The 25,993-nt window shown below is 43.2% G+C and overlaps 1 protein-coding gene across 2 annotated transcripts; it reads right to left on the bottom strand.

Moving 5' to 3' along the window:
- Positions 1–1,207: 1,207 nt before the first annotated feature.
- On the bottom strand, positions 1,208–25,993 carry LOC115203840 (divergent protein kinase domain 1B). Of its 2 annotated transcripts, none has more exons than XM_029768872.1 (7): positions 25,256–25,993; positions 23,982–24,116; positions 10,590–10,683; positions 9,952–10,128; positions 8,675–8,901; positions 6,154–6,295; positions 1,208–2,278 (listed from the first exon to the last, which is right to left on the bottom strand). In XM_029768872.1, exons 2-7 carry the CDS (start codon positions 24,029–24,031, stop codon positions 1,835–1,837), a joined length of 1,134 nt encoding a protein of 377 aa, XP_029624732.1. In that variant the 5' UTR covers positions 24,032–24,116; positions 25,256–25,993; the 3' UTR covers positions 1,208–1,834. The 2 variants fall into 2 exon arrangements, with proteins under 2 accessions (XP_029624732.1, XP_029624731.1); XM_029768871.1 differs by having other exon boundaries at positions 10,590–10,697; positions 25,256–25,992.

Below are 25,993 nucleotides of genomic sequence, written 5' to 3'. Positions count from 1 at the left end.
AGTTAACAACACATGGTTGATGTTACTAGCTTGTCCTGTGTTGCTTGTTAATTTATCATTGAATACTTTGCCAAATGAGTAACAAGCGCATTTGCAAAAAACGCTGTCGTTGCACCAATGTGTACCTAAACAAGTATCTTTTTAAACCTGCTTATTTAGTTAATATTGCCTGCTAACATGAAGTTATTTTAACTAGGGAAATGGTCACTTTTCTTGCGTTCTGTGCAACAGTCAGGGTATTACAAGTTACGGATGCCACCCATTAGATAAAATACAGAATGGTTCCGTATTTCACTGAAATGTTTTGTTTTTGAAATTTATAGTTTCGACTTTTGACAATATTATTGACCTAAGACTTGTATTTCTGTGTTATAATTAAGTATTTGAGGGGTAGTAGGCAGCAGCAGGCTCGTAAGCATTCATTCAAACAGCGCTTTTGTGCATTTGCCAGCAGGTCGTCGCTGTGCTTCAAGCATTGAGCTGTTTATGACTTCAAGCTTATCAACTCCCGAGATTAGGCTGGGGTAACCGATGTGAAATGGCTAGCTAGTTAGTGGGGTGCACGCTAATAGCGTTTCAATCAGTGACGTCACTTGCTCTGAGACCTTGAAGTTGTTCCCCTTGCTCTGCAAGGGCCACGGCTTTTGTGGAGCGATGGGTAATGCTTCGAGGGTGGCTGATGTGTTCCTGGTTCAAGCCCAGGTAGGAGTAAGGAGAGGGATGGAAGCTATACTGTTACATTGGCAATACTAAAGTGCCTATAAGAACATCCAATAGTCTAAGGTATAGAGAGAGTCCTATAACTTCTTACCTGGGACTATTGAAGACTCATGTTGAAAGGAAACACCAGGTTTCATATGTTCTGAGCAAGGAATGTATACTTTAGCTTTCTTATATTGCACATTTACTTTTTTCTCCAACACTATTGCATTATTTGAGGTATAATTTATTCTATTGATGTAATTATTATTACAAAAAATAAAACGCCTGATTAAATCGGAATTAAAATCATAATCGGCCGACTTCCAAAGTTCCCCATAAGTGGCTGTATGCTGGCCGTTGTTTGGAGTGCAGTCTACTTGTTCCAGATATGTTCATGAGATTGGTTACGGGATCTCCCCATGAGAAATCCTTTTTCATTTCCCTGGCTGTCTGAGTGGATCATATTCCTGACAGGAAATGTATAAAAACTCACCATACAGTTACATCAGATCTTTTGATGGCACTAGTTTATTCAGTATTACTTCTCGTAGAGTAGTTTAAAATGATCATTGCAAGGCCCAGAGCATACATCAACCTTCCAGCATGGCTCTAAGAAAAGTACAAGTACCTCGAGTAAATGATGTAGTTTGGACATGCTTCACTTATCAGCAGGTCCTGTAGTTTTTCCCTGGTTAAGTTCTATTGGGGGGGGGGGACTCCAGGGTTTTATTCATCAGGGCACATCAAGTCAAATTAGCTTTATATAAATTCTTATGTACAATGAGAGCCTACACGGGCCAATTGTGTGCCGCCCTATTGGACTCAACAGGTTGCCCAGTGACACCCCCTCTCCAGCAGATGCTGCTCCACTCAGGAGCGCAGCGTGCCTGACAAGATGTAACAGTAAACAAATCCAGGACACGCCAGACAAAAAACAAGGTAGCTGGGTGTGTGTATAACGCTCATGTCCAACTACTTAGCATAACTGCCGCCTAGCTAACATTGGCCACAAATTGAAATGTGTAACATAAAATAGATGGACATCCACAAATTAATGTTATGTCTACCTGAGTCAAGTTTTCTAATGAATATGACCCAGGTCTGAGGCAGGATCCTAGTATCTCTGTGGTCCTTATGAGTACTGTGTGTTGGAGATGGTCTTCCACAGCAGGGTCTTGAGGTTGTTGAGGACCAATGAGTGGTGCACCTCCATCTGGCTGGCCAGGCTGCTGAGCGTCACACAGGTGCGGAGCTGCTTCTCCAGGTCTGTGCGGAGGTCCTGGGGCGCCCCGAACAGCAGGTAGTCTTGTAGCAACACACACACCTTGGCCAGGTTGGGCTGGACCACTTCCGTGTTACATTGCTTCACCAACCGATCGCAGGTTGCCGTGCAGTCACTCCCGAAGGTGCAGTCTGCGTTGGTCTCGCAGTGACGCCCCCGCAGGAACCCGCGGACCGCCGTCTCAGACGCCACACTGCGCAGGTCGGCCATCTTGCAGTCGTACTTGAAGTTGTAGCCCACATGGCGCGGGCTGGCATCACACATCAGGAAGCTGCCATATGCCCCGTGGAACACCTGTTGATAATGTGGTATATAATTAGGTAACTGAATCACACATTAACTGAACTTTTTCTATTCCCAATGATTGTATTTAGTCTCTGTAACGGTCTGTCCTTTGTTTATGTATGCACAAAGCTGCAAAACAAAATGTTATGGGGATAATACAGTGGTCGCATCCGAATACCTATACTAAATAGTAGGCCGTTTGAGTATGTGAAAATCTAGTATACTTTAAAATGCCAGATATCATACTGATTTCGGCTCTGACAACAGTTGATCAACAAGATATGGGGATGCGCTACTGAAATCATCGAATAACGGGAAACAACGCAATTGCGCATTACCAGTATGTGAAAATAGAAAGCTTCATAGTATGTGAATTTTTGAAAATGGAGTATGGTTTAAATGCCCGGATGTATACTCATTTCGGCTCTTCATCTAGTAAAATAAACTCAGCAAAACAAGAAACGTCTTTCAGGACCGTCTTTCAAAGATAATTTGTAAAAAGCCAAATAACTTCACAGATCTTCATTGTAAAGGGTTTAAACACTGTTTTCCATGCTTGTTCAATGAACATGCACTTGTGGAACGGTCGTTAAGACATTGCCTACCTTCTGTAAGCTGTTAATTAAAGTCACCGTTATGAAAACTTAGGAGACTAAAGAGGCCTTTATACTGACTCTGTCTGGGGTGGTGTGTCACAGCATCATCGGACTGAGCTTGTCGTCATTGCATGCAATCTCAACGCTGTGCGTTACAGGGAAGACATCCTCCTCCCTCATGTGGTACCCTTCCTGCAGGCTCATCCTGACATGACCCTCCAGCATGACAATGCCACCAGCCATACTGCTCATTCTCTGCGTGATTCCCTGCAAGACCGGAATGTCAGTGTTCTGCCATGGCCAGCGAAGAGCCCGGATCTCAATCCCATTGAGCACGTCTGGGACCTGTTGGATCGGAGGGTGAGGGCTAGGGCCATTCCACCCAGAAATGTCCGGGAACTTGCAGGTGCCTTGGTGGAAGAGTGGGGTAACATCTCACAGCAAGAACTGGCTAATCTGGTGCAGTCCATGAGGAGGAGATGCACTGCAGTACTTAGTATCTGGTGTGGCCACCAAATGCATTGACTGTTAATTTTTGATTTTGACCCCCCCCCTCTTGTTCAAGGACACATTATTCCATTTCTGTTAGTCACGTCTGTGGAACTTGTTCAGTTTGTGTCTCAGTTGTTAAATCTTGTTATGTTCATACAAATAGTTACACATGTTAAGTTTGCTGAAAATAAACGCAGTTGACAGTGAGAGGACGTTTCTTTTTTTTGTTGAGTTTATGATGCATAATGCGCTGTGAATTATAGGCGCTGGTTCTCTTCAAGTAGCCAAACAACAAAACTAGGCTACTTAATTGGGAAGCTTCTACGGTGATGTTCAAACGTAAGTGAAGCCGTTTTTGTTCTGCTTAAAAAATTATCATGAGTATTGCATCCTAGGCTACATCTTTGAAAACAAGTCTTTAAAAATGTTTTATCCATAGTGGATTCTGTTCTCATTTCAGTGTTTCTTGGCCTTCATCATAGCTTTTAAACTAAACGCTAAACCATCTTTTGATTTCTGAATGTGCACTCAGGATGTGGCTTCCTTATTGATGTCATGTTAATCAGGCCTTTTCATTTGAACATATGGATTGTTTTTGCTTTATAGGCTACTTATACTGAACAAAAATATAAAAACGCAGCATGCAACAATTTCAAAGACTTTACTTAGTTACAGTTCATATAAGGAAATGTCCATTTAAAGACATTCATTAGGCCCTAATCTATGGATTTCACAAAACTGGGATTACTGATGTGACCCGTTTCAGGAAAGTAGACATATGTTGCGGGCAGGAGAGCCGTTTGAACTTTTGAATCAAAATGTGGGGGTTTTTTTGGCAAAAATTCCTTCTCAAAACGTGAACTTTCATGTACCTTAAACTTGTGGGCCTCCTGAGTGACGCAATGGTCTAAGGCACTGCATCTCAGTGCTAGCTGTGCCACTAGAGAACCTGGTTTGAGTCCAGGCTCTGTCGCAGCCGGCCGCGACCGGGAGACTCATGGGGCGGCACACAATTGGCCCAGTGTCGTCCGGATTAGGGGAGGGTCCAATCGCGCACTAGCGACTCCTGTGCCGGGCGCAATGCATGCTGACACAGTCGCCAGGTGTAAGGCGCTTCGTCCCGACACATTGTTGCTGCTGGCTTCCGGGTTAAGCGGGTGTTGTGTCAAGAAGCAGTGCGGCTTGGCTGGGTTGTTTCAGAGGACGCACGGTTCTCGACCTTCGCCGAGTCCGTACAGGAGTTGCAGCGATGGGACAGGACTAACTACCAATTGGATGCCATGAAAAAGGGGTAAAATAATAATAAATAATACTTGTATGCCATTTGTAAATATGAATAAAATGGTTAAATTAAACCACAGAAAGTGAGCAACCTTCCCGCTAGCCATGATTGGGCTAGACATGCTGAGAGATGAGTTTGGATTGGTCTGCCATATAGCACGCTTGTCTATTTGAGCTGGTCAGTATGTGTAGGTAATCATGTCTTAACGATGCTTTTTATGAAATGTATCGCGTAGTAAAACAAAAGACTCCACTATGCAAGTATCCATTTCAATAGAATGTCACTGCAACAACTATTTCAGAGCACTCTCGTCAGTGTGCCAGAGCGCAGAAAAGCGGATGTATTTACGAAGGCTCAACACCGGTTGAATATCGCTGGTGTCAGTAAATGTCCAGCAAAAAAGCGTAATTCAATTGTTGCCAGGAGCACAGTTAGTCACCAATGCTTTGGATAACATAAACAGCCTAACCAGCTCTGCTAGGGTGAGTAAAATGGTCAGAGTTTGGGTGGGGGCTAAAGCTTAAGATGATTGTTATGGCATTGCACACGGTCAGTGTGAACCAGAGTGACTTGACACAACGGGCCATTGATCACAGATACCTTAAAAACAAAACAAAAGTAGGGCCGTGGATCAGAAAACCAGACAGTATTTGGTGTGACCGCCATTTGCCTCATGCAGTGCGACACATCTCCTTAGCATTGAGTTCATCAGGCCGTTGTTTGTGGCCTGTGGAATGTTGTCCCACTCCTCTTCAATGGCTGTGCGAAGTTGCTAGATATTGGAACTGGAACACGCTGTCGTGCTCGTCGATCCAGAGCATCCCAAACATGCTCAGTGGGTTACATGTCTGGTGAGTGTGCAGGCCATGGAAGAAATGCCATTTTCTATGTGACATGGGGCCATGATTTATCATGCTGAAACATGAGATGATGGCTGCGGATGAATGGCACGACAATGGGCCTCATGACCTCGTCACTTTATCTCTGTGCATTCAAATTGCCATTGATAAAATGCAATTGTGTTAGATGTCTGTAACTTATGCCTGCCCATACCGTAACCCCACCGTCACCAAGGGTCACTCTGTTCATAACGTTGACATCAGCAAATCGCTCGCTCACATGTCACCATACACGTCGTCTGCGGTTGTGAGGCCGTTTGGACATACTGCCAAATTCTCTAAAACGACGGAGGCGGATTATGGTAGAGAAATGAACAATCAAATCTCTAGCAACAGCTCTGGTGGACATTCCTGCAGTCAGCATGCCAATTGCACACTCCTTCAAAACTAAAGGCATCTGTGGCATTGTGTTGTGACAAAACTTCTCATTTTAGAGTGGCCTTTTAATTGTCCCTAGCACAAGGTGCACCTGTGTAATGATCATGCTGTTTATTCAGCTGTGGCATATTGCATACTTTTTACTAAATGGTACGTGCTAAATAGTATGCGACGTTGAGTACATGGTATGTAGTACGGTATATGGGCATTCAGACACGGTCAGTATCTTATCTTTACCTCTTCTATGAACTCCAGCAGGCCGATGGTGATGCGGGCCCTCCGGGGCCACGCCGGGGCCAGCCACTGGTTCATGCTGGAGCTTAGGGCCTCCGGGACTAACGCTTGCAGGTAGCTGGGGACCTCCAGCCTGTAGAGGGAGCTGTGAATTGAATGTTATTTTGGGTAAAAAACGCACACAGACACACACAGAGTACCAGTCAAAAGTTTGGACACACCTACTCATTCAGGGGTTTTTCTTTATTTTTACTATTTTCATCATTGTAGAATAATAGTGAAGACATCAAAACTATGAAATAACACATATGGAATCATGTAGTAACCCCCCCAAAAAAGCGTTAAATCAAAATATATTTTATATTTGAGAAACTTCAAAGTAGCCACCCTTTGACTTGATGACAGCGAATTATCTCAAACAGCTTCATGAGGTAGTCACCTGAAATGTATTTGAATTAACTGGTGTGCATTGTTAAAAGTTAATTTGTGGAATTTCTTTCCTTCTTAATGCGTTTGAGCCAATCAAGTTGTGTTGTGCCAAGGTATTTATTTTTATTTAACTAGGCAAGTCAGTTTACAATGACAGCCTAGGAACAGGGGGTTAACTTCCTTGTTCAGGGGCAGAACGACAGATTTTACCTTGTCAGCTCGGGATTCGATCCACCAACCTTTCGGTTGCTGGCCCATCTCTCTAACCACTAGGCTACCCACCGGGTGGTATACAGAAGATAGCCCTATTTGGTAAAAGACAAAGTCCATATTATGGCAAGAACAGCTCAAATAAGCAAAGAGAAACGACATTCCATCATTACTTTAACATATAAAGGTCAGTCAATCTGTAAAATATCAAGAATTTACAAAGTTTCTTCAAGTGCAGTTGCAAAAACCATCAAGCGCTATGATGAAACTGTCTCTCATGAGGACCGCTACAGGAAAGGAAGACCCAGTGTTACCTCTGCTGCAGAGGATAAGTTCATTAGAGTTACCAGCCTCAGAAATCAGCAATTAACTGCACCTCAGATTGCAGCGCAAATAAATGCTTCAGAGTTCAAGTAAAAGACACATCTCAACATCAACTGTTCAAAGGAGACTGTGTGAAATCAGGCCTTCATGGTCAAATTGCTGCAAAGAAACCACTACTAAAGGACACCAATAATAAGAAGAGACTTGCTTTGGCCAAGAAACACAAGCAATGGACATTAGAGAGGTGGAAATCTGTCCTTTGGTCTGATGAGTCCAAATTTGTGAGACAGGTGAACGGATGATCTCTGCTACACTCGCAATAACTGCTAACCATGTGTATGTGAACAATAACATTTTATTTTATTTGTGTGGTTCCCACCGTGAAGCATTGGGGAGAAGGTGTGATGTTGTGGGGGTGCTTTGCTGGTGACACTGTGATTTATGTAGAATTCAAAGCACACTTAACCAGCATGGCTACCGCAGCATTCTGCAGCGATACGCCATCCCATCTGGTTTGCGCTTAGTGGGACAATCATTTGTTTTTCAACAGGACAATGACCCAACACACATCCAGGCTGTGTAAGGGCTATTTGACCAAGAAGGAGAGTAATGGAGTGCTGCATTAGATGACCTGACCTCCACAATCACCTGACCTCAACCCAACTGAGATGGTTTGGTATGAGTTGGACCGCAGAGTGAAGGAAAAGCAGCCAACAAGTGCTCAGCATCTGTGGAACTCCAAGACTGTTGGAAAAGCATTCCAGGTGACTACCTCATGAAGCTAGTTGAGAGAATGCAAATCTGTCATCAAGGCAAAGGGTGGCTACTTTGAAGAATCTAAAATATATTTTGATTTGTTTAACACTTTTTTGGTTACTACATGATTCCATGTGTGTTATTTCATAGTTTTGATGTATTCACTATTATTCTACAATGTAGAAAATAGTAAAAATAAAGAAAAACTCCTTGAATGAGTAGGTGTGCAAACTTTTGGCTGGTACTGTATATAGAGAATTCTTTTGTTTACAAGCAAATGTCAAGTTCGAGTGATGCATGCACATCCTTACACTAAAAATGCTCTAGCAGCATAGCTAACTGATGTCGGGACCTTGATAAACTTAACAGTGAGTTAGTGATGACCATGAAAACACGCACGTCTGATGGCTATGTTCAACAGGTATATTATTCTTCTGGCTTTATCTAGCTCTATTTGTGATATTGTACCTTGCTGGCTTGCTAATTTGCTAGGTAATCAATCCTGCGTTGACATCGGTGATGTATGTAGACAACCATCGGATTACGTGTTTGTTAACTTGCATGAGCTGCATTTGAAGTCAGAGGATTCTGTATCCACTCACCATGAATGTAAACATTGATTCGAAACTGCGAGTGCAATTTTTGACGATGCGGCCGGGAAATGGGTCTATATAAACAAGATGTGCATTTGATCCCAGAGGATATCACTTGAAAGCATAAATGAAAACACGATTGGACTGTTGGTTACAAAGCCAAGAGAAAAACCGGAACAATATTTGTTGCATTGCAATTAAGCTTTCCTCACTTGTGGCTCACGCGCTCAGTCACATACAGGTCCCCGCAGAAGCCCAACAGTTTAGGGGTATGCTCCTTCTCCTGCAGAGCCACCATCAGCAGGAACTCGTTAATCTGGAGGAGAGCCCACACAGACTTGGCCTCGGCCAGGGACACCTTGCCGTCCTTGTTGACGTCAGCCAGGGTGATGACACGCCCTACCAAGGTGGTGAGAGAGGGCTGCTCCCCGAGTTTAGACTGCAGGGAGGATGGAGAGAAGAAAATAGGAAGTGAGGAAATGTTTACAGGTGAGAGTAATGTTCAAACCTTGCATAGCTAATGTTCAACAGGCAGGGGGGGACACTAATATGATTCGATCTCACTACAGTTGGGTGGATCCATTGTGCTGAAAATGACTGCTATTTCAGCACCTTGTCTTGCACTATATTTGGCACAGGGCTTTAAACCCTAGCTTCCTGCTCTCTCTCTCACTTCCCCCTACCGCCTCCTTCCATCACGCACACTCCCTGGGAGAATCTCAATTGCATACTCCTCGTGTCCTCTTTCCTCGCCTCCTTCTCAAAACCCATTGGACGAGAAAGCCAGAGGTTCCTACCCTCTGACCTTCTCCTCCAATGGGGTTTGAGAATGAGGTGAGAGGACACGAGGAGTATGCAATTGAGATTCTCCCCCTATGTCTACTGCCTCCTTCCATCGCACACTAACCCCTCCTCCCTCTTTCTTTTCCTCTCTCTCTCTCTCTCTCTCTCTCTCTCTCTCTCTCTCTCTCTCTCTCTCTCTCTCTCTCTCTCTCTCTCTCTCTCTGGGGAGCCAGCAGCATTCTGAAAGCACACACACTAGTAATAAGGTCACTCTGCCCTGCCTTTGTTCATTTCCAGCACCAGCTACATGAAGCCTGTCTACAGAGGAACCGTCCCTCAGAGAGACTCAGCTTCACAGTGATTAACAGTTACCATGTTATGTTAGCTTCCGACTCAATATACTGTATCAACATGCCCTAATTTCCCTCCGCCACAAGGTCAAACTAATTTCCAATTATGGTCCTCACCTCACTTTTCTATTATTGGTCCCGTGGTCAATGTGTAAATTACAGTACATCTTTTAAATCTGTAAAATTTCTCATAATACTACAAGTAACATATTATTTTGTGTGATGGTATTGTATTCAAATGTGCCTGTCTGTAATACTGCCTACTGCCTAACATAACCAAAAAACACCAGTTGTGGAAAGTTCTTATATCTAATCTAACTGTGAGGACTGAGATGAAGGGAAATGAGCAGCCAGACCTTCAGAAAGCTGTGCAGCATCTCTCTGAACTCGTCCATGGAGGTCCCGCGGGTGGGCTTGTCAAACAGAGTCATTTCTTGTCTCAGTACAGAGTCAGGAGCAACGTCTCCCTTCAGAGGCTCCTCCAGACCACACTTAATGACCACAGGCCTCTCCTTCCACACACCACTGTAAACCTACAAACACAGATTTTTTTCTTCATTTATTTATTTAATTTGACCTTTTATTTAACTAGGCAAGTCAGTTGAGAACTGACGGCCTAGGAACAGTGGGTTAACTGCCTTGTTCGGGGGCAGAACGAGATTTTTACCTTGTCAGCTCAGGGAATTGATCTCGCAACTTTTTGGTTACAAGTCCAACGCTCTAACCACTAGGCTACCTGCCACCCCAGATAGACAGTCATTAGGTAGAGTAGGTAGGGTGTGGGGTTTTGTCAAGTGGTATGCGTGCATGTGTAATCACGCAGAGCCAGACATGTGTCTACGTTTACTGAAATATACTCCGGCTACCTTTACACCAGCTGTCAAGTCTGGCAAGCAAGATTAGCAGGTGTAAGGTGGTTGTACCTTGTGAAGTGTGGTTGGCAGCTGGTAGGGCTGTGTGTGTGTGTATTACCTGATGTGTGTGTGTTACCTACCTGATGTGTGGAAGAGGTGGACATGCATCGCTGCAGGGTCAGAGTCCTTCCCTCACATAGGGCCTTGCAGGACGACCCTGAGACAATGCCGCTTCTGTAGTGGTCACACTGGCACAGACAGACATGAAACCAGAAATACATTAATCAACAGGAAGAGGATCCAAGGATCCTACAATCTCTTGCTCATTTGTACTATGGCCCAAATCCCACCCGCATACAAATCATGTATACTGTAGATGTCAATTGGGAATTTCAAGATTCCCCACATAGATGTCAAGTTAGAATCTCACGGGGTGAAAATAGAAAAAATCCTATCTGTTCTAGTGAGTTATGAATGGGTTAGCTGTGCTTCCATGGGGCAGAAGCCAGCGTGTTTTTGTGATTCTGAATGGCCTGATTGCTAGCAAGAATGACAACTGGGGAATCGTAAGTGGTTCGTTTCAGCTCATTTCATCTTGTTCTTGATACCATGTCTATTTACCAAGAGAGTTTCTGTATTTTTTTGTAGCTGTCTATTTACCACCACAAACCGATGCAGGCACTAAGACCACACTCAATGAGCTGTATAGGGCCATAAGCAAACAAGAAAATGCTCATCCAGAGGCGGCACTCCTAGCAGCCGGTGATTTTAACGAAGGAAAACTGAAATCTGTTTTACCAGCATGTCACCTGTGCAACTAGAGGGATAAAAACTCTAGATCACCTTTACTCCACAGACAGAGATGCATACAGAGGACCATAACTCTATCCTCCTGATTCCAGCTTTCAAGCAAAAACTCAAACCGGAACTACCAGTGACGTGCTCAATACGGAAGTCGTCCAACGAAGTGGACGCTGAGCTACAGGACTGGAATATATTCAGGGATTAATCCGATGGCATTGAGGAGTTCACATCAGTTACCGGCTTCATTAATAAGTGCATTGGCGACGTTGTCCCCACAGTGACCATACGTACAGTGGCTTGCGAAAGTATTCAAAGTAAACACCATCATCCCAGAAAACCCTGGACCCACTCCAATTCGCATACCGCCCAAGAGGTGCGTGCTCAGTCCCCTCCTGTACTCCCTGCTCAACCATGACAGTGAGAGGACGTTTCTTTTTTTTTTGCTGAGTTTAGGTCCCAAAGTGCTCTTCCAAACGTTGGAGGTGAGCGGGCATCACTCATGTGGGACACTCTTTCCTCAGAATCCACTGATTTGGTCACTCATCTATTTAATGTTTTTGTATTTCTCCTGCATGCTTGCGTTCAGTTTCCCAAATATGTCTGTTACATAGGCAAGGAGACATTTTCTTTTCATCACACAAAACGTCAACAAAGTCAGTTTTTTTTTTTTTTTTTACATCCATTGTGAATGACAACAGTACCTCAATTAACAAAATATGAGCCTCGGTGTGAAATAGCAAATTGTCATGCTCTGATCCCATATCTCCACACAGTTCTGCAAGCAGGCGTACACACAGTGGGTGCGGTTCGCTCTTGGTGTATCATACAATGCGTCCATATGGCAGTGGGAGACAAATGCATAACTAGAGTGCAGAGGCCTGACCACCGTCCCACCATAAATGGAGCCCACTCTGTGCAAAAGTCTACCATTCTATCCCACTAGCCGATGGTGGTCCATTTTGCAGCAGCGTAGCAGGCCTAGCAATCCACTGTGATTCACACACACACACACACACATCTCTAAAAGAAAGTTTGCAGAAGCCGCAAAAAAAAAGTGGTCACAGCTAGGGTTGTACATTTTGGGGAATATTCAGAGGTGGAAACTTTCCGTAGGAATTAACGGGAATATATGGGAATTAATGGAAATATATGCAAATTAATATTAATACCATTTAAATGTAGATGTTTTTTGCATTGGATATATTTACCATATCATATGGAGACAGAAACCTTTCACCTTATCATAAGCAGACAATTGCAAATTATTAAAGCCTTCCAATATAAATTTTTAAAAACAATTTAGTTTAGAATGTAACTTTATTTACATGAGTTGACTCTTCACATGGGATGATTTCACTGAACAACAAAAGAGAATATTGAATGATCCCAATGATCCATCGCATCTCCAAAAAACATTTTCAACATACATCTGTAAAATGATAGTCTAGAAACTAAAGCTTTCGTTGTCATCCTCTTAGGCTTCCATGTCTTCTCCCTGGAACTCCTCAATGTCCACCTCTTGAACATCAGACTGAGGCCTCATCTTCACTATCACTTTCCAACCTTGTTGAGGATGGCTCTTTGTCAGGCTCAAAAAGCTTCAAATTTGCCCGGATGGCAACTAATTTTTCAACTCTTGTATTGGTCAGCCTGTTGCGTGCTTTGGTGTGTATGTTTCCAAACAAGGACCAGTTGCGCTCTGAGGCGGCTGATGTTGGTGGGATTTGGAGGATGGAGGCAACAGTGGAAAGAGCCTCAGATCCACAAAGTCCCACAAAGTCCCTTCCACCAGTTGGCTGATGAGATATGTTGGCAAAACTGCCATATTGCATCGCCATCCCAAAGCCCTTGCTTGGAAGTGTACTTCGCCAGACTGCCAAGAACCTTGCCCTCATCCAGGCCAAGGTGGCGAGACACAGTAGCAATGACACCATAGGTCTTGTTGATCTCAGGATGCTTTTGCCAGCATACTTGGGGTCCAACATGTACTCTGTGGCATGCATGGGCTTCAGGCAGAAGTCTTCACGCTTTTCGATGCATTTCAGAACTGCAGTTTCCTCTGCTTGGAGCAACAGTGAAGTGGGCAGGGCAGTACGGATTTCTTCTCTTACATCTGTAAGCAGAGTCTGAACATCAGACAGGATGGCATTGTCTCCCTCAATCCATGCAATGGCTACTGCTATAGGTTTCAGGAGTTTTAGGCTGCTTACCACTCTCTCCCAAAATGCATCATCCAGGAGGATCCTCTTGATGGGGCTGTCCATATCGGCAGACTGTGATCGAGTCATTTCTTGGAGAGACTCCTTCCCCTCCAGGAGACTGTCAAACATGATAACACGACCCTGACGGGTGTTACTGGGCAGCTTCAATGTGGTGCTCTTATTCTTCTCACTTTGCTTGGTGAGGTAGATTGCTGCTATAACTTGATGACCCTTCACATACCTAACCATATCCTTGGCTCTCTTGTAGAGAGTATCCATTGTTTTCAGTACCACGATGTCCTTGAGGAGCAGATTCAATGCATGTGATGTGAGGGTGGGACTCCTCCACTTTAGACCAAGCAGCCTTCATGTTCGCAGCATTGTCTGTCACCAGTGCAAATACCTTCTGTGGTCCAAGGTCATTGATGACTGCCTTCAGCTCATCTGCAATGTAGAGACCGGTGTGTCTGTTGTGTCTGTGCTCTTGTAGAATACTGGTTGAGGGGTGGAGATGATTTAGTTAATTATTCCTTGCCCACGAACATTCAACCACCCATCAGAGATGATTGCAATACAGTCTGATTTCTCAATGATTTGCTTGACCTTCACTTGAACTCTGAACTCTGCATCCAGCAAATGAGTAGATAAAACATGTCTGGTTGGAGGGGTGTATGCTGGGCGAAGAACATTCAGAAATCTCTTTCAATATACATTGCCTGTGAGCATCAGAGGTGAACCAGTTGCATACACAGCTTGAGAAAGACATTCATCAGCATTTCTATGACTACATTCCTCCAATGAGTCAAACTTTTGATTCCAGGGACTTTTGTCAGACTGCTTGTTGTGAGCGCTGAGGGAATTTTATGCACTTGGCCAGATGATTCTGCATCTTTGTTGCATTCTTAACATATGATTTGGCACAGTATTTGCAAATGTGCACAGCTTTTCCTTCTACATTAGCTGCAGTGAAATGTCTCCACACATCAGATAGTGCCTGTGACATTTTCCTGTAAAATTAGAAAAAAATAGTAAAAAAATACAAAAATACAATTCCATGTACAGATAAATAGTTAAGCAGTTCGATTAAAAACTCCTTTGTAAGATAAATGTTTCAAAATGAAACATGTATGGAAACAGGTGAATTAACACTCCTCAGTTAGCAGGCTCAAACAAGCTAAAACCCACATGGTAGAAAAAACTAACTGGCAGAAATTGTTAACATGTTAGAAATGATTTAAACACACTTTGCTGTAGGCTACTATTTACTAGTTAACAAAAAATAATGTATATTTTTTATGACATTCACTCCACAAAGTATTGTAATCAAAACCTTACCAGAAAGCATTTAAGTCCATGGCTCACACAGTGTAGTAGTGTCGGTTCAGTAGCATCTCATTAGCGTGCAAGATCTTGAGAATCAGCTGTACATGTGATGAAAGAATGCACCGTGCACGCAAAGGGTTGCAATTCCATTGAATTGGGGATAGTTTAATGGGGAGGGGCAGGTGGGTCTTATGGGCAGGTGGGACGGTAGCATCCCACCTGGCCAACAGAATTATAAATATTTAACTTTCATAAAATCACAAGTGTAATACATCAAAATAAAGCTTAACTCAGCCGCTGTGTCAGATTTCAAAAAGGCTTTACGGCGAAAGCACACCATGCGATTATCTGAGGACCGCGCCCTGCATACAAAACCATGAAAAACATATTTCAACCAGGCAGGTGCGACACGAAAGTCAGAAATAGCGATATAATAAATGCCTTACCTTTGATGATCTTCTTCTGTTGGCACTCCAAAATGGGAGCCACCTAGAAAACTACAATTTCTGGCTCATTTTTCCAAAAACCAGCATGAAACTCTTTCTAAAGACTGTTGACATCTAGTGGAAGCCCTAGGAACTGCAATCTGGGAGGATTTCGCCTTATAATAAAAGTGACAGCCATTGAAAACAGTTGTAGGCTGATTTTTTTTGGGGGGGGATGGTTTGTCCTCACGGTTTCGCCTGCCATATCAGTTCTGTTATACTCACAGACATAATTGTAACAGTTTTAGAAACTTTAGAGTGTTTTCTATCCAAATCTACCAATTGTATGCATATCCCAGCTTCTGGGCCTGGGTAACAGGCCGTTTACTTTGTGCACGCTTTTCATCCGGACGTGAAAATACTGCCCCCTACCCAAGAGAGGTTAACCAAACATGCCACAAGACCTAGAATTGCCTTATGTGTATCCCACAACAAAGGTTCACTGTTATTCGCTAACTTTTTTGATGAATTTAAGCAAAATCCCCAGGCTTAACCTCCCATGGAAAATTTCCAGAAATTTACCGGAACGTTTCTGACCCTTTGCAACCCTAACCACAGCATAAAATAGCATGCTTTTGGGGTGTGAGATAATCTTGCTTGGAAAACATCCAGGCACCCTGCCAGCCTGGAGCTAACTCCACTGTTCTAAGAGCTAGCTCCAGTAAAATGAGATCCACCCAAACAGCATGAATCATACCAAACAAAAATACTTAAGACTATAGGCTGTGACCTCCTCCTCCACTGTATGGTGGTTGCTATGGTAATATGACTTAATTATGGACACTATGGATTGCGAGCCAACCAATTAAAGGACTTTTTTAAAATTATTTGTTTATCTTCCTTTGGGGGGGGGGGGGGGGTAATTCTGCAGGCCCAGCTACTGTATTGTCCTTAATGTCACAGTAATGTGCAGATTACCCTGGGAGTACACACAACATTGCTAACACTCTTACACACACACACACAGAATCCCAAATTACCTCCTTATCATCAGCCCTCGCCTCCGCCATATGCACAAGTGTCCACAAAGCTAAGGGAGTGAAAATTAGGGAGGGTGTAGGGGATAATTAGACCCTCCAATAACAACTCAGACCGAGCCAGCAAAGCTGCCAGCTTCAGAACAAAATGGAATCCCAGGACTGTTATTTTTGAGTTTGCGCAATTTCACACATAATAATGGAGAAGCGTGCCTAATTACGTGCATTTGTTTGTCAGATTTCACATATGTAAAACATGAAATACCTCCCAAATTAAATGTTACTGTGGTTTATATCTTGTAAAACGACAGGGGGATTTGTTCAGTAGAATTTTATGTTATATTTTTTGAAAGTGGAATATGAATTGCATCATTCAAGTCAAGTAGCCCAACCGGTCGGCAGATGGCGCTATTATTCCTTTTACGTTGTTTGTCATCTGCATACAACTGGAATGTATGCAGCCAGCTATACACTTGTGTCCCCTGGTGACAGGCTCGTACATAAAATATCCTGCATTCAGGCTGCAAAGGCATCAATTTCCTCCTTAACTAGCTTTATTGGCGAGCCACCGAACAAAAAAATGCACACGGGGTTAAAACATCCTGCATTCAGGCTGCAAAGGCGTCGATTTCCTCCTTAACTAGCTGTATTGGCGAGCCACCGAACAAAAAAAATGCACACAGGGTTAAGCCAGGGGCAAACAATAGACTGCTGCAACCTGATTTGTTGAACATCAGGAAGTACCATTAGCCACTCTAGCATGGTGGTGGAAAATTGTGCTTTTATTAAGACAGTATGCTTATTTTTCCTTATTTAAAAAATACATTTTAGGATTCACATAATATAGTACCCAGGTGAGAAAGGCACTTAACCCTAATTGATCCAGAAAGTCGCTCTGCATAAGAGCATCTGCTAAATGACTAAAATGTAAATGTACTTACAATGCTGGTTGGTTTGGTTAATGGTTTGCTTGTTCACCAGGAATGGTCTAACTAATCCAGATCTTTTTGAAGGGAATAAACCACACAGAGGGGCCGATTCCTTGACACAGATTAAACCTATGAGAAAGACAAACTGAATTGCTTTCATGGAGGACTGGCTTGAATTGTAAGGATGACCACAACTTATTTTCATCATGAGAAAAAGCTATTGGTTTTCTGCTCAATGTTGGGTAGAGGTATCCATTTAATAAACACTAGAGACCAGCAAAATGGAAAAGGATGTGGCAATAGCACAAACAGCGGCATATAGTGGGCAAAACCTAGTACTTTCACACTAATTTATGGTAAATAATGTAAGCGACTTCAATGGCAAATTTCTCTGAACGGCGAAAAAAAAAACATTCACAGGGAATACATTACATAGGGTGAAAGAGCAATACTCCAAGCTGCAGCGCCACACTACTTTGTGTAAAGTTCCCTTGTGTAAACTTCTTCGATCTAATATCAATTGGGGTGGGATTAGCGTGGGGTATGGAGGCTTTGCGCATTTTATTGGATTCCGCATGCCTTACTCATTGATAGGAAGAATTATGTTCCAAATCGGATTTTAGGTACTATATTTATTGAAGATTATATGAATCTTATAAATTAAAATGGCCAATTTGGGTGCAATTAATTAGCTTAATTTCACAGAGATGAAATTACATTGCAACAAAATACTGTTTCAAGAATACTAATGTTACGTTTCTAACTACAGAAACAAATTCAGCACAATCTGAGATGGTGGGTGTCGAAATCCTATTTTTTGTGCTTTGAGGCAGAACAATCCTCCTTCCCTTACTCTCATCTCTCCTCTCTCAGACACTGTTTTCAATGTCTTGTATGTCCCGAGAGAGCCTGCCTCCCTCTCGCAGCACAAAGAAGAGTTGGGCACAACAGTGCTGCCGTATTGATCACAATGCAAAGATAGAGAAACCAAAACAGGACCACCTCAGGCTGTCCATTAATCTTCACACTTCGCCTCTTTTTCTCTCATGATCCTTCACTACTTGAATATGTGTGTGCTGACTGCTGAGCAACCACTTCTGAGAGCCTTCAGAAAGAATTCACACTCCTTGACTTTCCATAATTCGTTGTATTACAGCCCGATTTTTTTGTTGTTGGTCACTGGCCAACACAATACCCCATAACGTCAAAGTGGAATTATGTTTACCAAAGATTTTTTTTATATAAAAAATATTTGTAAATCAAATATAATATAAAATTATAGACTGATCATTTCTTTGTCAGTGGGCAAACGTACAAAATCAGCAGGGGATCAAATACTTTTTTCCCCTCACTGTATCGGATATTGGCAAAAAGCTTAAATTCTTGTTAATCTAACTACACTGTCCAATTTACAATAGCTATTACAGTGAAAGAATACCATGCTATTGTTTGAGGAGAGTGCATCATTTTGAACATGAAAAGTTATTAATAAACATATTAGGCACATTTGGGCAGTCCTGATAGAACATTTTGAACAGAAATGCAATGATTCATTGGATCAGTCTAAAACTTTGCACATACACTGCTGCCATCTAGTGGACAACTAAATTGCACCTGGGCTGGAATAATACATTATGGCCTTTCTCTTGCATTTCAAAGATGATGGTACAAAAACAATACAAAAGAACGGTTGTTTTTTCTTTGTATCATCTTTTACCAGATCTATTCTGTTATATTCTCCTACATTTCTTTCACATTACCACAAAGTTCAACGTGTTTCCTTTCAAATGGCACCAAGAATATGCATATCCTTGCTTCAGGGCCTGAGCTACAGGCAGTTAAATTTGGGTATGTTATTTTAGGCAAAACATTTTTTTTAAAAGGGGCGTATCCTTACGGACGCAAACAGCACAAAACAAGACAAAACCAGCGTTTATTTTTCCAACTACAAGCAATGAGCCCAATCAGTCCTCCATGACAATTACAAATCACTACAAAAGATAAGGCTAATTAGTCATTGGTTTTGGGGTTATCCTCAGGTAAAACAATTTAGCTAATCTATATTTCCAAGTCCTACTCTTAAAGATCAAGGGGTATTAAATTAATTGGAATGACTGGAAATCTGACAGTTTTTTTTATTTATTTTTATGTAAAAATATTTCCTAACGGTATTACTATCTGTAGTAGAAAGCAATGGGTTAAAGAAGCCTACATAACCAACCAACCCATAAAGTAAAAGGCAACATCCATTTATGGCCAGTTATGTAACCTCTAACATTGATGTATCCTGCAATAGATGTCATTAAATTGGTAATACTAATTTTAGTCTTCTTCTAATGCATCTTAAGCAGGTTGACAAGTCTTGTCCTTAAGAGACAGTGCAATTGAGCGATTTCCTTGTAAGGATCCGACAGCGAGTGTGTAATCTGCCTCTACCATCAGTCCTATTAGCCAACGTACAATCATTGGATAACAAAATAGACTAACTACGATCACGAATATCCTACTAACGGGACATTAAACTGTAATATCTTATGTTTCATCAAGTCGTGGCTGAACGACGACATGAATAACATACAGCTGGCGGGGTTTTACGCTGCATCGGAAAGATAGAACAGCTTTCTCCGGGAAGACAAGGGGTGGTGGACTGTGTATATTTCTAAACAGCTGTTGCACGAAATCTAATATTAAGGAAGTCTCGAGGTTTTTCTCACCTGAGGTAGACTATCTCATGATAAGCTGTAGACCACACCATTTACCAAGATAGTTCATTTATATTTTTCGTAGCTGTCTATTTACCACCACAAACCGATGCTGGCACAAACACCGCACTCAGTGAGCTGTATACGGCCATAAGCAAACAGGAAAATGCTCATCCAGAGGCGGCGCTCCTAGTGGCCGGGGACTTTAATGCAGGGAAACTTAAATCAGTTTTACTTCATTTCTACCAGCCTGTTAAATGTGCATCCACCTTTACTCCCCACACAGATACGCGTACAGAGCTCTCCCTCGCCCATCATTTGGCAAATCTGATCATAATTCTATCCTCCCGATTCCTGCTTACAAGCAAAAACTAAAAAAGGAAACACCAGTGACTCGGTCAATAAAGAGGTGGTCAGATGACACAGATGCTAAGTTACAGGACTGTTTTGCTAGCACAAACTGGAATATGTTTTGGGATTCTTCCGATGGCATTGAGGAGTACACCACATCAGTCACTGGCTTCATCAATAAGTGCATCGATGACGTCATCCCCACAGTCGTCCCCTCCTCCATAAGTTTGTTTTATTCACTGCTTTAGCACACTCCGCCTACCCTGATGTCCTTGCCGTGTCTGAATCCTGGCTTAGGAAGGCCACCAAAAATCCTGAAATTTCCATCCCCAACTACAACATTTTCTGACAAGATAGAACTGCCAAAGTGGGCGGAGTTGCAATCTACTGCAGAGATAGCCTGCAGAGTTCTGTCATACTATCCCGGTCTGTGCCCAAACAATTCAAGCTTCTACTTTTAAAAATCCACTTTTCCAGAAAAACAAGTCTCTCACCGTTGCCGCTTGTTATACACCCCACTCAGCCCCCAGCTGTGCCCTGGACACCATATGTGAATTGATCACCCTCCATCTATCTTCAGAGTTCGTACTGTAAGGTGACCTAAACTGGGATATGCTTAACACCCCGGCCGTCCTACAATCTAAGCTAGATGCCCCCAATCTCACACAAAATATCAAGGAACCTACAGGTACAACCCTAAATCCGTAACCATGGGCGCGCTCTTAGATATCATCCTGACCAACTTGCCCTCTAAATACACCTCTGCTGTCTTCAACCAGGATCTCAGCGATCACTGCCTCATTGCCTGCGTCCGCTATGGGTCCGTGGTCAAACGACCATCCCCATCACTGTCAAACGCTCCCTAAAACCCTTCCTCGAGCAGGCCTTTCTAATCGACCTGGCCCGGGTACCCTGGAAGGATATTGACCTCATCCCATCAGTAGAGGATACCTGGTTGCTCTTTAAAAGTGCTTTCCTCAGCATCTTAAATAAGCATGCCCCATTCAAGAAGTGGAGAAGAACAGATATAGCCCTTGGTTCACCCCAGACTTGACTGCCCTTGACCAGCACAAAAAGATCCGGTGGCATTCTGCATTAGCATCAAATAGCCACCGCGATATGCAACTTTTCAGGGAAGTCAGGAACCAATATACAAAGTCAGTTAGGAAAGCTAAGGCTAGCTTTTCAAACAGAAATTTGCATCCTGTAGCACTAATTCCAAAACGTTTTGGGACACTAAAATCTATGGAGAATAAGAGCGCCTCCTCCCAGCTGCCCACTGCACTGAGGCTAGGAAACACTGTCACCACTGATAAATCTACGATAATCAATAAGCATTTTTCTACGGCTGGTCATGTTTTCCACCTGGCTACCCCTACCCGGCCAACAGCTCTGCACCCCCTGCAGCAACTTGCCCAAGCCCCCACCCCACTTCTCCTTCACCCAAAATCAGACAGCTGATGTTAAGAAAGAGTGGCAAAATCTGGATCCCTACAAATCAGCTGGGCTAGACAATCTGGACCCTTTCTAAAATGATCCGCCAAAATTGTTGCCATCCCTATTACTAGCCTGTTCAACCTCTTCCATATCGTCTGAGATGCCCAAAGATTGGAAAGCTGCCGCGGTCATCCCCCTCTTCAAAGGGGGAGACACTCTAGAGCCAAACTGTTATAGACCTATAAGCATCCTGCCCTGCCTTTCCAAAATCTTCGAAAGCCAAGTTAACAAACAGATCACCGACCATTTCGAATCCCACCGTACCTTCTCCGCTATTCAATCTGGTTTCCGAGCGGGTCATGGGTGCACCTCAGCCACGCTCAAGGTCCTAAACAATATCATAACCGCCATCGACAAAAGACAGTACTGTGCAGCTATCTTCATCGACCTGGCCAAGGCTTTCGACTCTGTCAATCACCGCATTCTTATCGGCAGAGTCCAGTGTGTCAAATTGGAGGGCCTGTTGTCCAGACCTCTGGCAGTCTCTATTGGGGGTGCCACAGGGTTCAATTCTTGGGCTGACTCTTTTCTCTTTATATATCAATGATGTCGCTCTTGCTGCTGGTGATTCTCTGATCCACCTCTACGCAGACGAGACCATTCTGTATACATCTGGTCCTTCTTTAGACACTGTGTTAACAAAACCTACAAATTTGCTTAAATGCCATACAACACTCCTTTCGTGGCCTCCAACTGCTTTTAAATGCTAGTAAATCTAAATGCATGCTCTTCAACCAATTGCTGCCCGCAACCGCCCGCCCAGCATCACTACTCTGGACGGTTCTGACTTAGAATATGTGGACAACTACAAATACCTAGGTGTTTGGTTAGACTGTAAACTCTCCTTCCAGACTCACATTAAGCATTTCCAATCCAAAATTAAATCTAGAATCGGCTTCCTATTTCACAACAAAGCATCCTTCATTCATGCTGCCAAACATACCCTCGTAAAACTGACTGTCCTACCGATCCTTGACTTCGGCGATGTCATTTACAAAATAGCCTCCAACACTCTCGTTGGCTGGCCCTCGCTACATATTCGTCGCTAAACCTACTGGCTCCAGGTCATCTATAAGTCTTTGCTAGGTAAAGCCCCGCATTATCTCAGCTCACTGGTCACCATAGCAACACCCACCCGTAGCACGCGCTCCAGCAGGTATATTTCACTGGTCATCCCCAAAGCCAACACTCCCTTTGGCCGCCTTTCGTTCTTCCAGTTCTCTGCTGCCAATGACTGGAACGAATTGCAAAAATCACTGAAGCTGGAGTCTTATATCTCCTTCTCTAACTGTAAGCAACAGCTGTCAGAGCAGCTTACCAATCACTGTACCTGTACACAGCCAATCTGTAAATAGCATACCTCATCCCCATATTGTTAGTTATCTTCTTGCTCTTTTGCACCCCAGTATCTCTACTTGCACATCATCATCTGCACATCTATCACCACAGTGTTAATGCTAAATTGTAATTATTTTGCCTCTATGGCCTATTTATTGCCTTACCTCCCTAATCTTCTACATTTGCACACACTGTACATAGATTTTTCTATTGTGTTATTGACTGTACATTTGTTTATGTGTAACTCTGTGTTGTTTGTGTCGCACTGCTTTGCTTTATCTTGGCCAGGTCGCAGTTGTAAATGAGAACTTGTTCTCAACTAGCCTACCTGGTTAAATATATATATATTTTTTAAAGATACCCCAAACAGAGGCCATGGATTACAGGCAACATTTGCACTAAAAAGTAGTGCTGCCGCTTTCAAGGAGCGGGACTCTAACCCAGATGCTTATAATATATCCCGCTATGCCCTCCGACGAACCATCAAACAGGAAAAGCGTCAATACAGGACTACGATTGAATCGTACTCCACCGGCTCCGACGCTCGTCGGATGTGGCAGGGCTCGCTAACTATTACAGACTACAAACGGAAGCACAGCCATGAGCTGCCCAGTGACACAAGCCTACCAGATGAGCTAAATTAGTTCTATGCTCGCGTCGAGGCAAGCAGCACTGTAGCATGTATGAGAACATCAGCTGTTCCGGACGACTTTATGATCACGTTCTCCGTAGCCGATGGGAGTAAGACTACTTGCACTGTGTCAGATACTAACCTGTGCCTCTTTCAGGGAAAGTAGTCTAAAAGTAACAGAAGGTAATCCAGAAGTTACATTACTGATTCCAATTTTGGACAGGTAACTAGTAACTGTTATGGATTACATTTAGAAAGTAAGCTATCCAATCTTGTGAGCACACTCATACTTACGATGACCATGTGGCAGACATGTCCTCGGCAGAGCTCGGAGTAGGAGGCATACTGCATGTAGAGGACCCAGCTGGCCACCAGGATACCCAACCAGGCCAGCAGCAGGTACTTCACCTTTAACAGCGGGAGACGACTCTACATGGGAGAGAGGAAGACACCATGGTCATTCAGTTGATGCTTTTATCCAAAGCAATTTACAGAAGTGTCAGCATTGTATGTGGCGCGCGCGGGAATCAACTTATTGCCAGCAGCATGCTCTAACTTACTGGGCCATTGGCACCTGTATTTACTGTTATCTGTAGTGCCGTGCCAGAGTGGGATATTAACAAAGTACACATTATTTTTAACAGATTTCCTGTTGTTGAACCATCTCATGTGCAAAGAAATCTGCAGCCACCCAAGCCATAAGACTGTTAAATAGCTAACAAAATGGCTACATGGACTGATTTCACCCTATTTTTTTTGCACTGTTTTTATGCACACTGACAGGGCCCTACACACTCACTCCAACACACACACATAATATGCACATACATTAATAATGGCTCTACACACGCGCACTCACAATGGCTCGTCACCATAACCCCCCACCCCCACACACAGTAAATGTTACTGAAACTGACTGCCCCTGTATATAGTATGCTTACTTACATACTCATGTTCCTTATTTGTTATTTGTTATTTCTCGTGTTTTTGTTCTACCTTGTTATTTTTAGTATTACAGCGTTAAAGATTACTGCATTGTTGGGTTTAGAGCTTTCAAGAAAGGCATTTCACTGTACTTGTGCAGGTGACATAAAAAACGTGAAACTAGCCATGCCATTTCTGGCACCATTCTTTTACTCCTCAAACGGGTTGATTGTCATATGAATATGACATATGAACAATAACTTTTAATACATAAGTGAAGTAGGCCTATGTGCAGCCCATATGTTGTGGGGGTAGTAACTTGTCTCGATTTTCATGCAATTTGCCAAGCCACCATTCAGTTTCGGCGCCATGACCGCAGCCAAAAACGGAGGCTTGTGCATCCATCTCCAAAATGAATACCACAGATTTATATCACTCAAATCTTTCCACATTGATATTCAATAGCACCTCATTGTCCACAAGGCAAATAGCCTGTTTTCACCTTTGTTCAACCAAAATAAAATTCACACACTGGTTTATGGTGTTATTAGGCCGACCTAATTATACAGAAAGAGCTCTTAATTTGTGATTATCTGATGGCCTAAGGCACAAAAACGCAGCCAAATCTCAGGTACTGGTCCCACCTGCAGCCCCTTCGACAGAGGGCAAAACAGCACCAGGTGCACGAGTCTCCGTAAACCTCTGTGCATCATGGGCGATTAGGACGCGCTGGGGCTGGGATGGCAAATCACTGAACCGTATTCCCGTCGAGTCACATCCTTGAGATCAGCATTTCCCGTCTGAGCACAATAAAATCCTTGAGATCAGCCTTTCCCGTCTGAGCACAATAAACTGACATCACTCGTTCAACCCCATAGCATTCAGTATTATGCGCCTTTGTCGTGCGATATTTGCATGAGGGGCAAAGATCTTTTGAGAAAATTGAAAACAAAATAATAAACAGTCCAGAGCGACGGCGATGAGTCAGGTCAGCGAGACAGAGGGCATCGTTTCATAATCCTATTCAACAAGAACGCCATTATTTTTTGGCAGAAAATAATAACCGATCCAAGGCTTTCACCCGTCCTTGGGGAAAAATACAAAGTGCAGCGATATTCCGTTCAGATCATACAGAATGACATTCTAGCCACACGTTTTCAGCTGCCGAGGCGCCATCGATTAGGACAGCAGAAAAATCCTGTCCCACTCCCCTGTTTCAACAAATAAATAATGTATAAAGTTAGATACCCCGTTTTCCATATATTGTAGCCTTTTTATAATATGCTACGCTGCTACACTTTCCGACTCCACCGACCAACCCTCGTTCGTTACAGCGCTGTTGTAGCGATTCATGTGAGCGCTATCTTAAAAGGGGAAGTTAC

This window comes from Salmo trutta, chromosome 12 (genome assembly GCF_901001165.1).
Source record: "Salmo trutta chromosome 12, fSalTru1.1, whole genome shotgun sequence".
NCBI classification, from domain to species: Eukaryota; Metazoa; Chordata; class Actinopteri; order Salmoniformes; family Salmonidae; genus Salmo; species Salmo trutta.
The sequence above is the reverse complement of the archived record's forward strand: the minus strand, read 5'-3'. Positions and strand labels throughout refer to the sequence as shown.

Coding starts and splice junctions, on each gene's coding strand:
- LOC115203840 (XM_029768871.1), bottom strand. CDS start 25,324: ATGATGCACAGAGGTTTACGGAGACTCGTGCACCTGGTGCTGTTTTGC. Junction 8,902..9,951: donor TGCTGCACAGCTTTCTGAAG/GTCTGGCTGCTC, acceptor TCCTCCCTGCAG/TCTAAACTCGGGGAGCAGCC. Junction 2,279..6,153: donor TGCTGGAGTTCATAGAAGAG/GTAAAGATAAGA, acceptor CATTATCAACAG/GTGTTCCACGGGGCATATGG.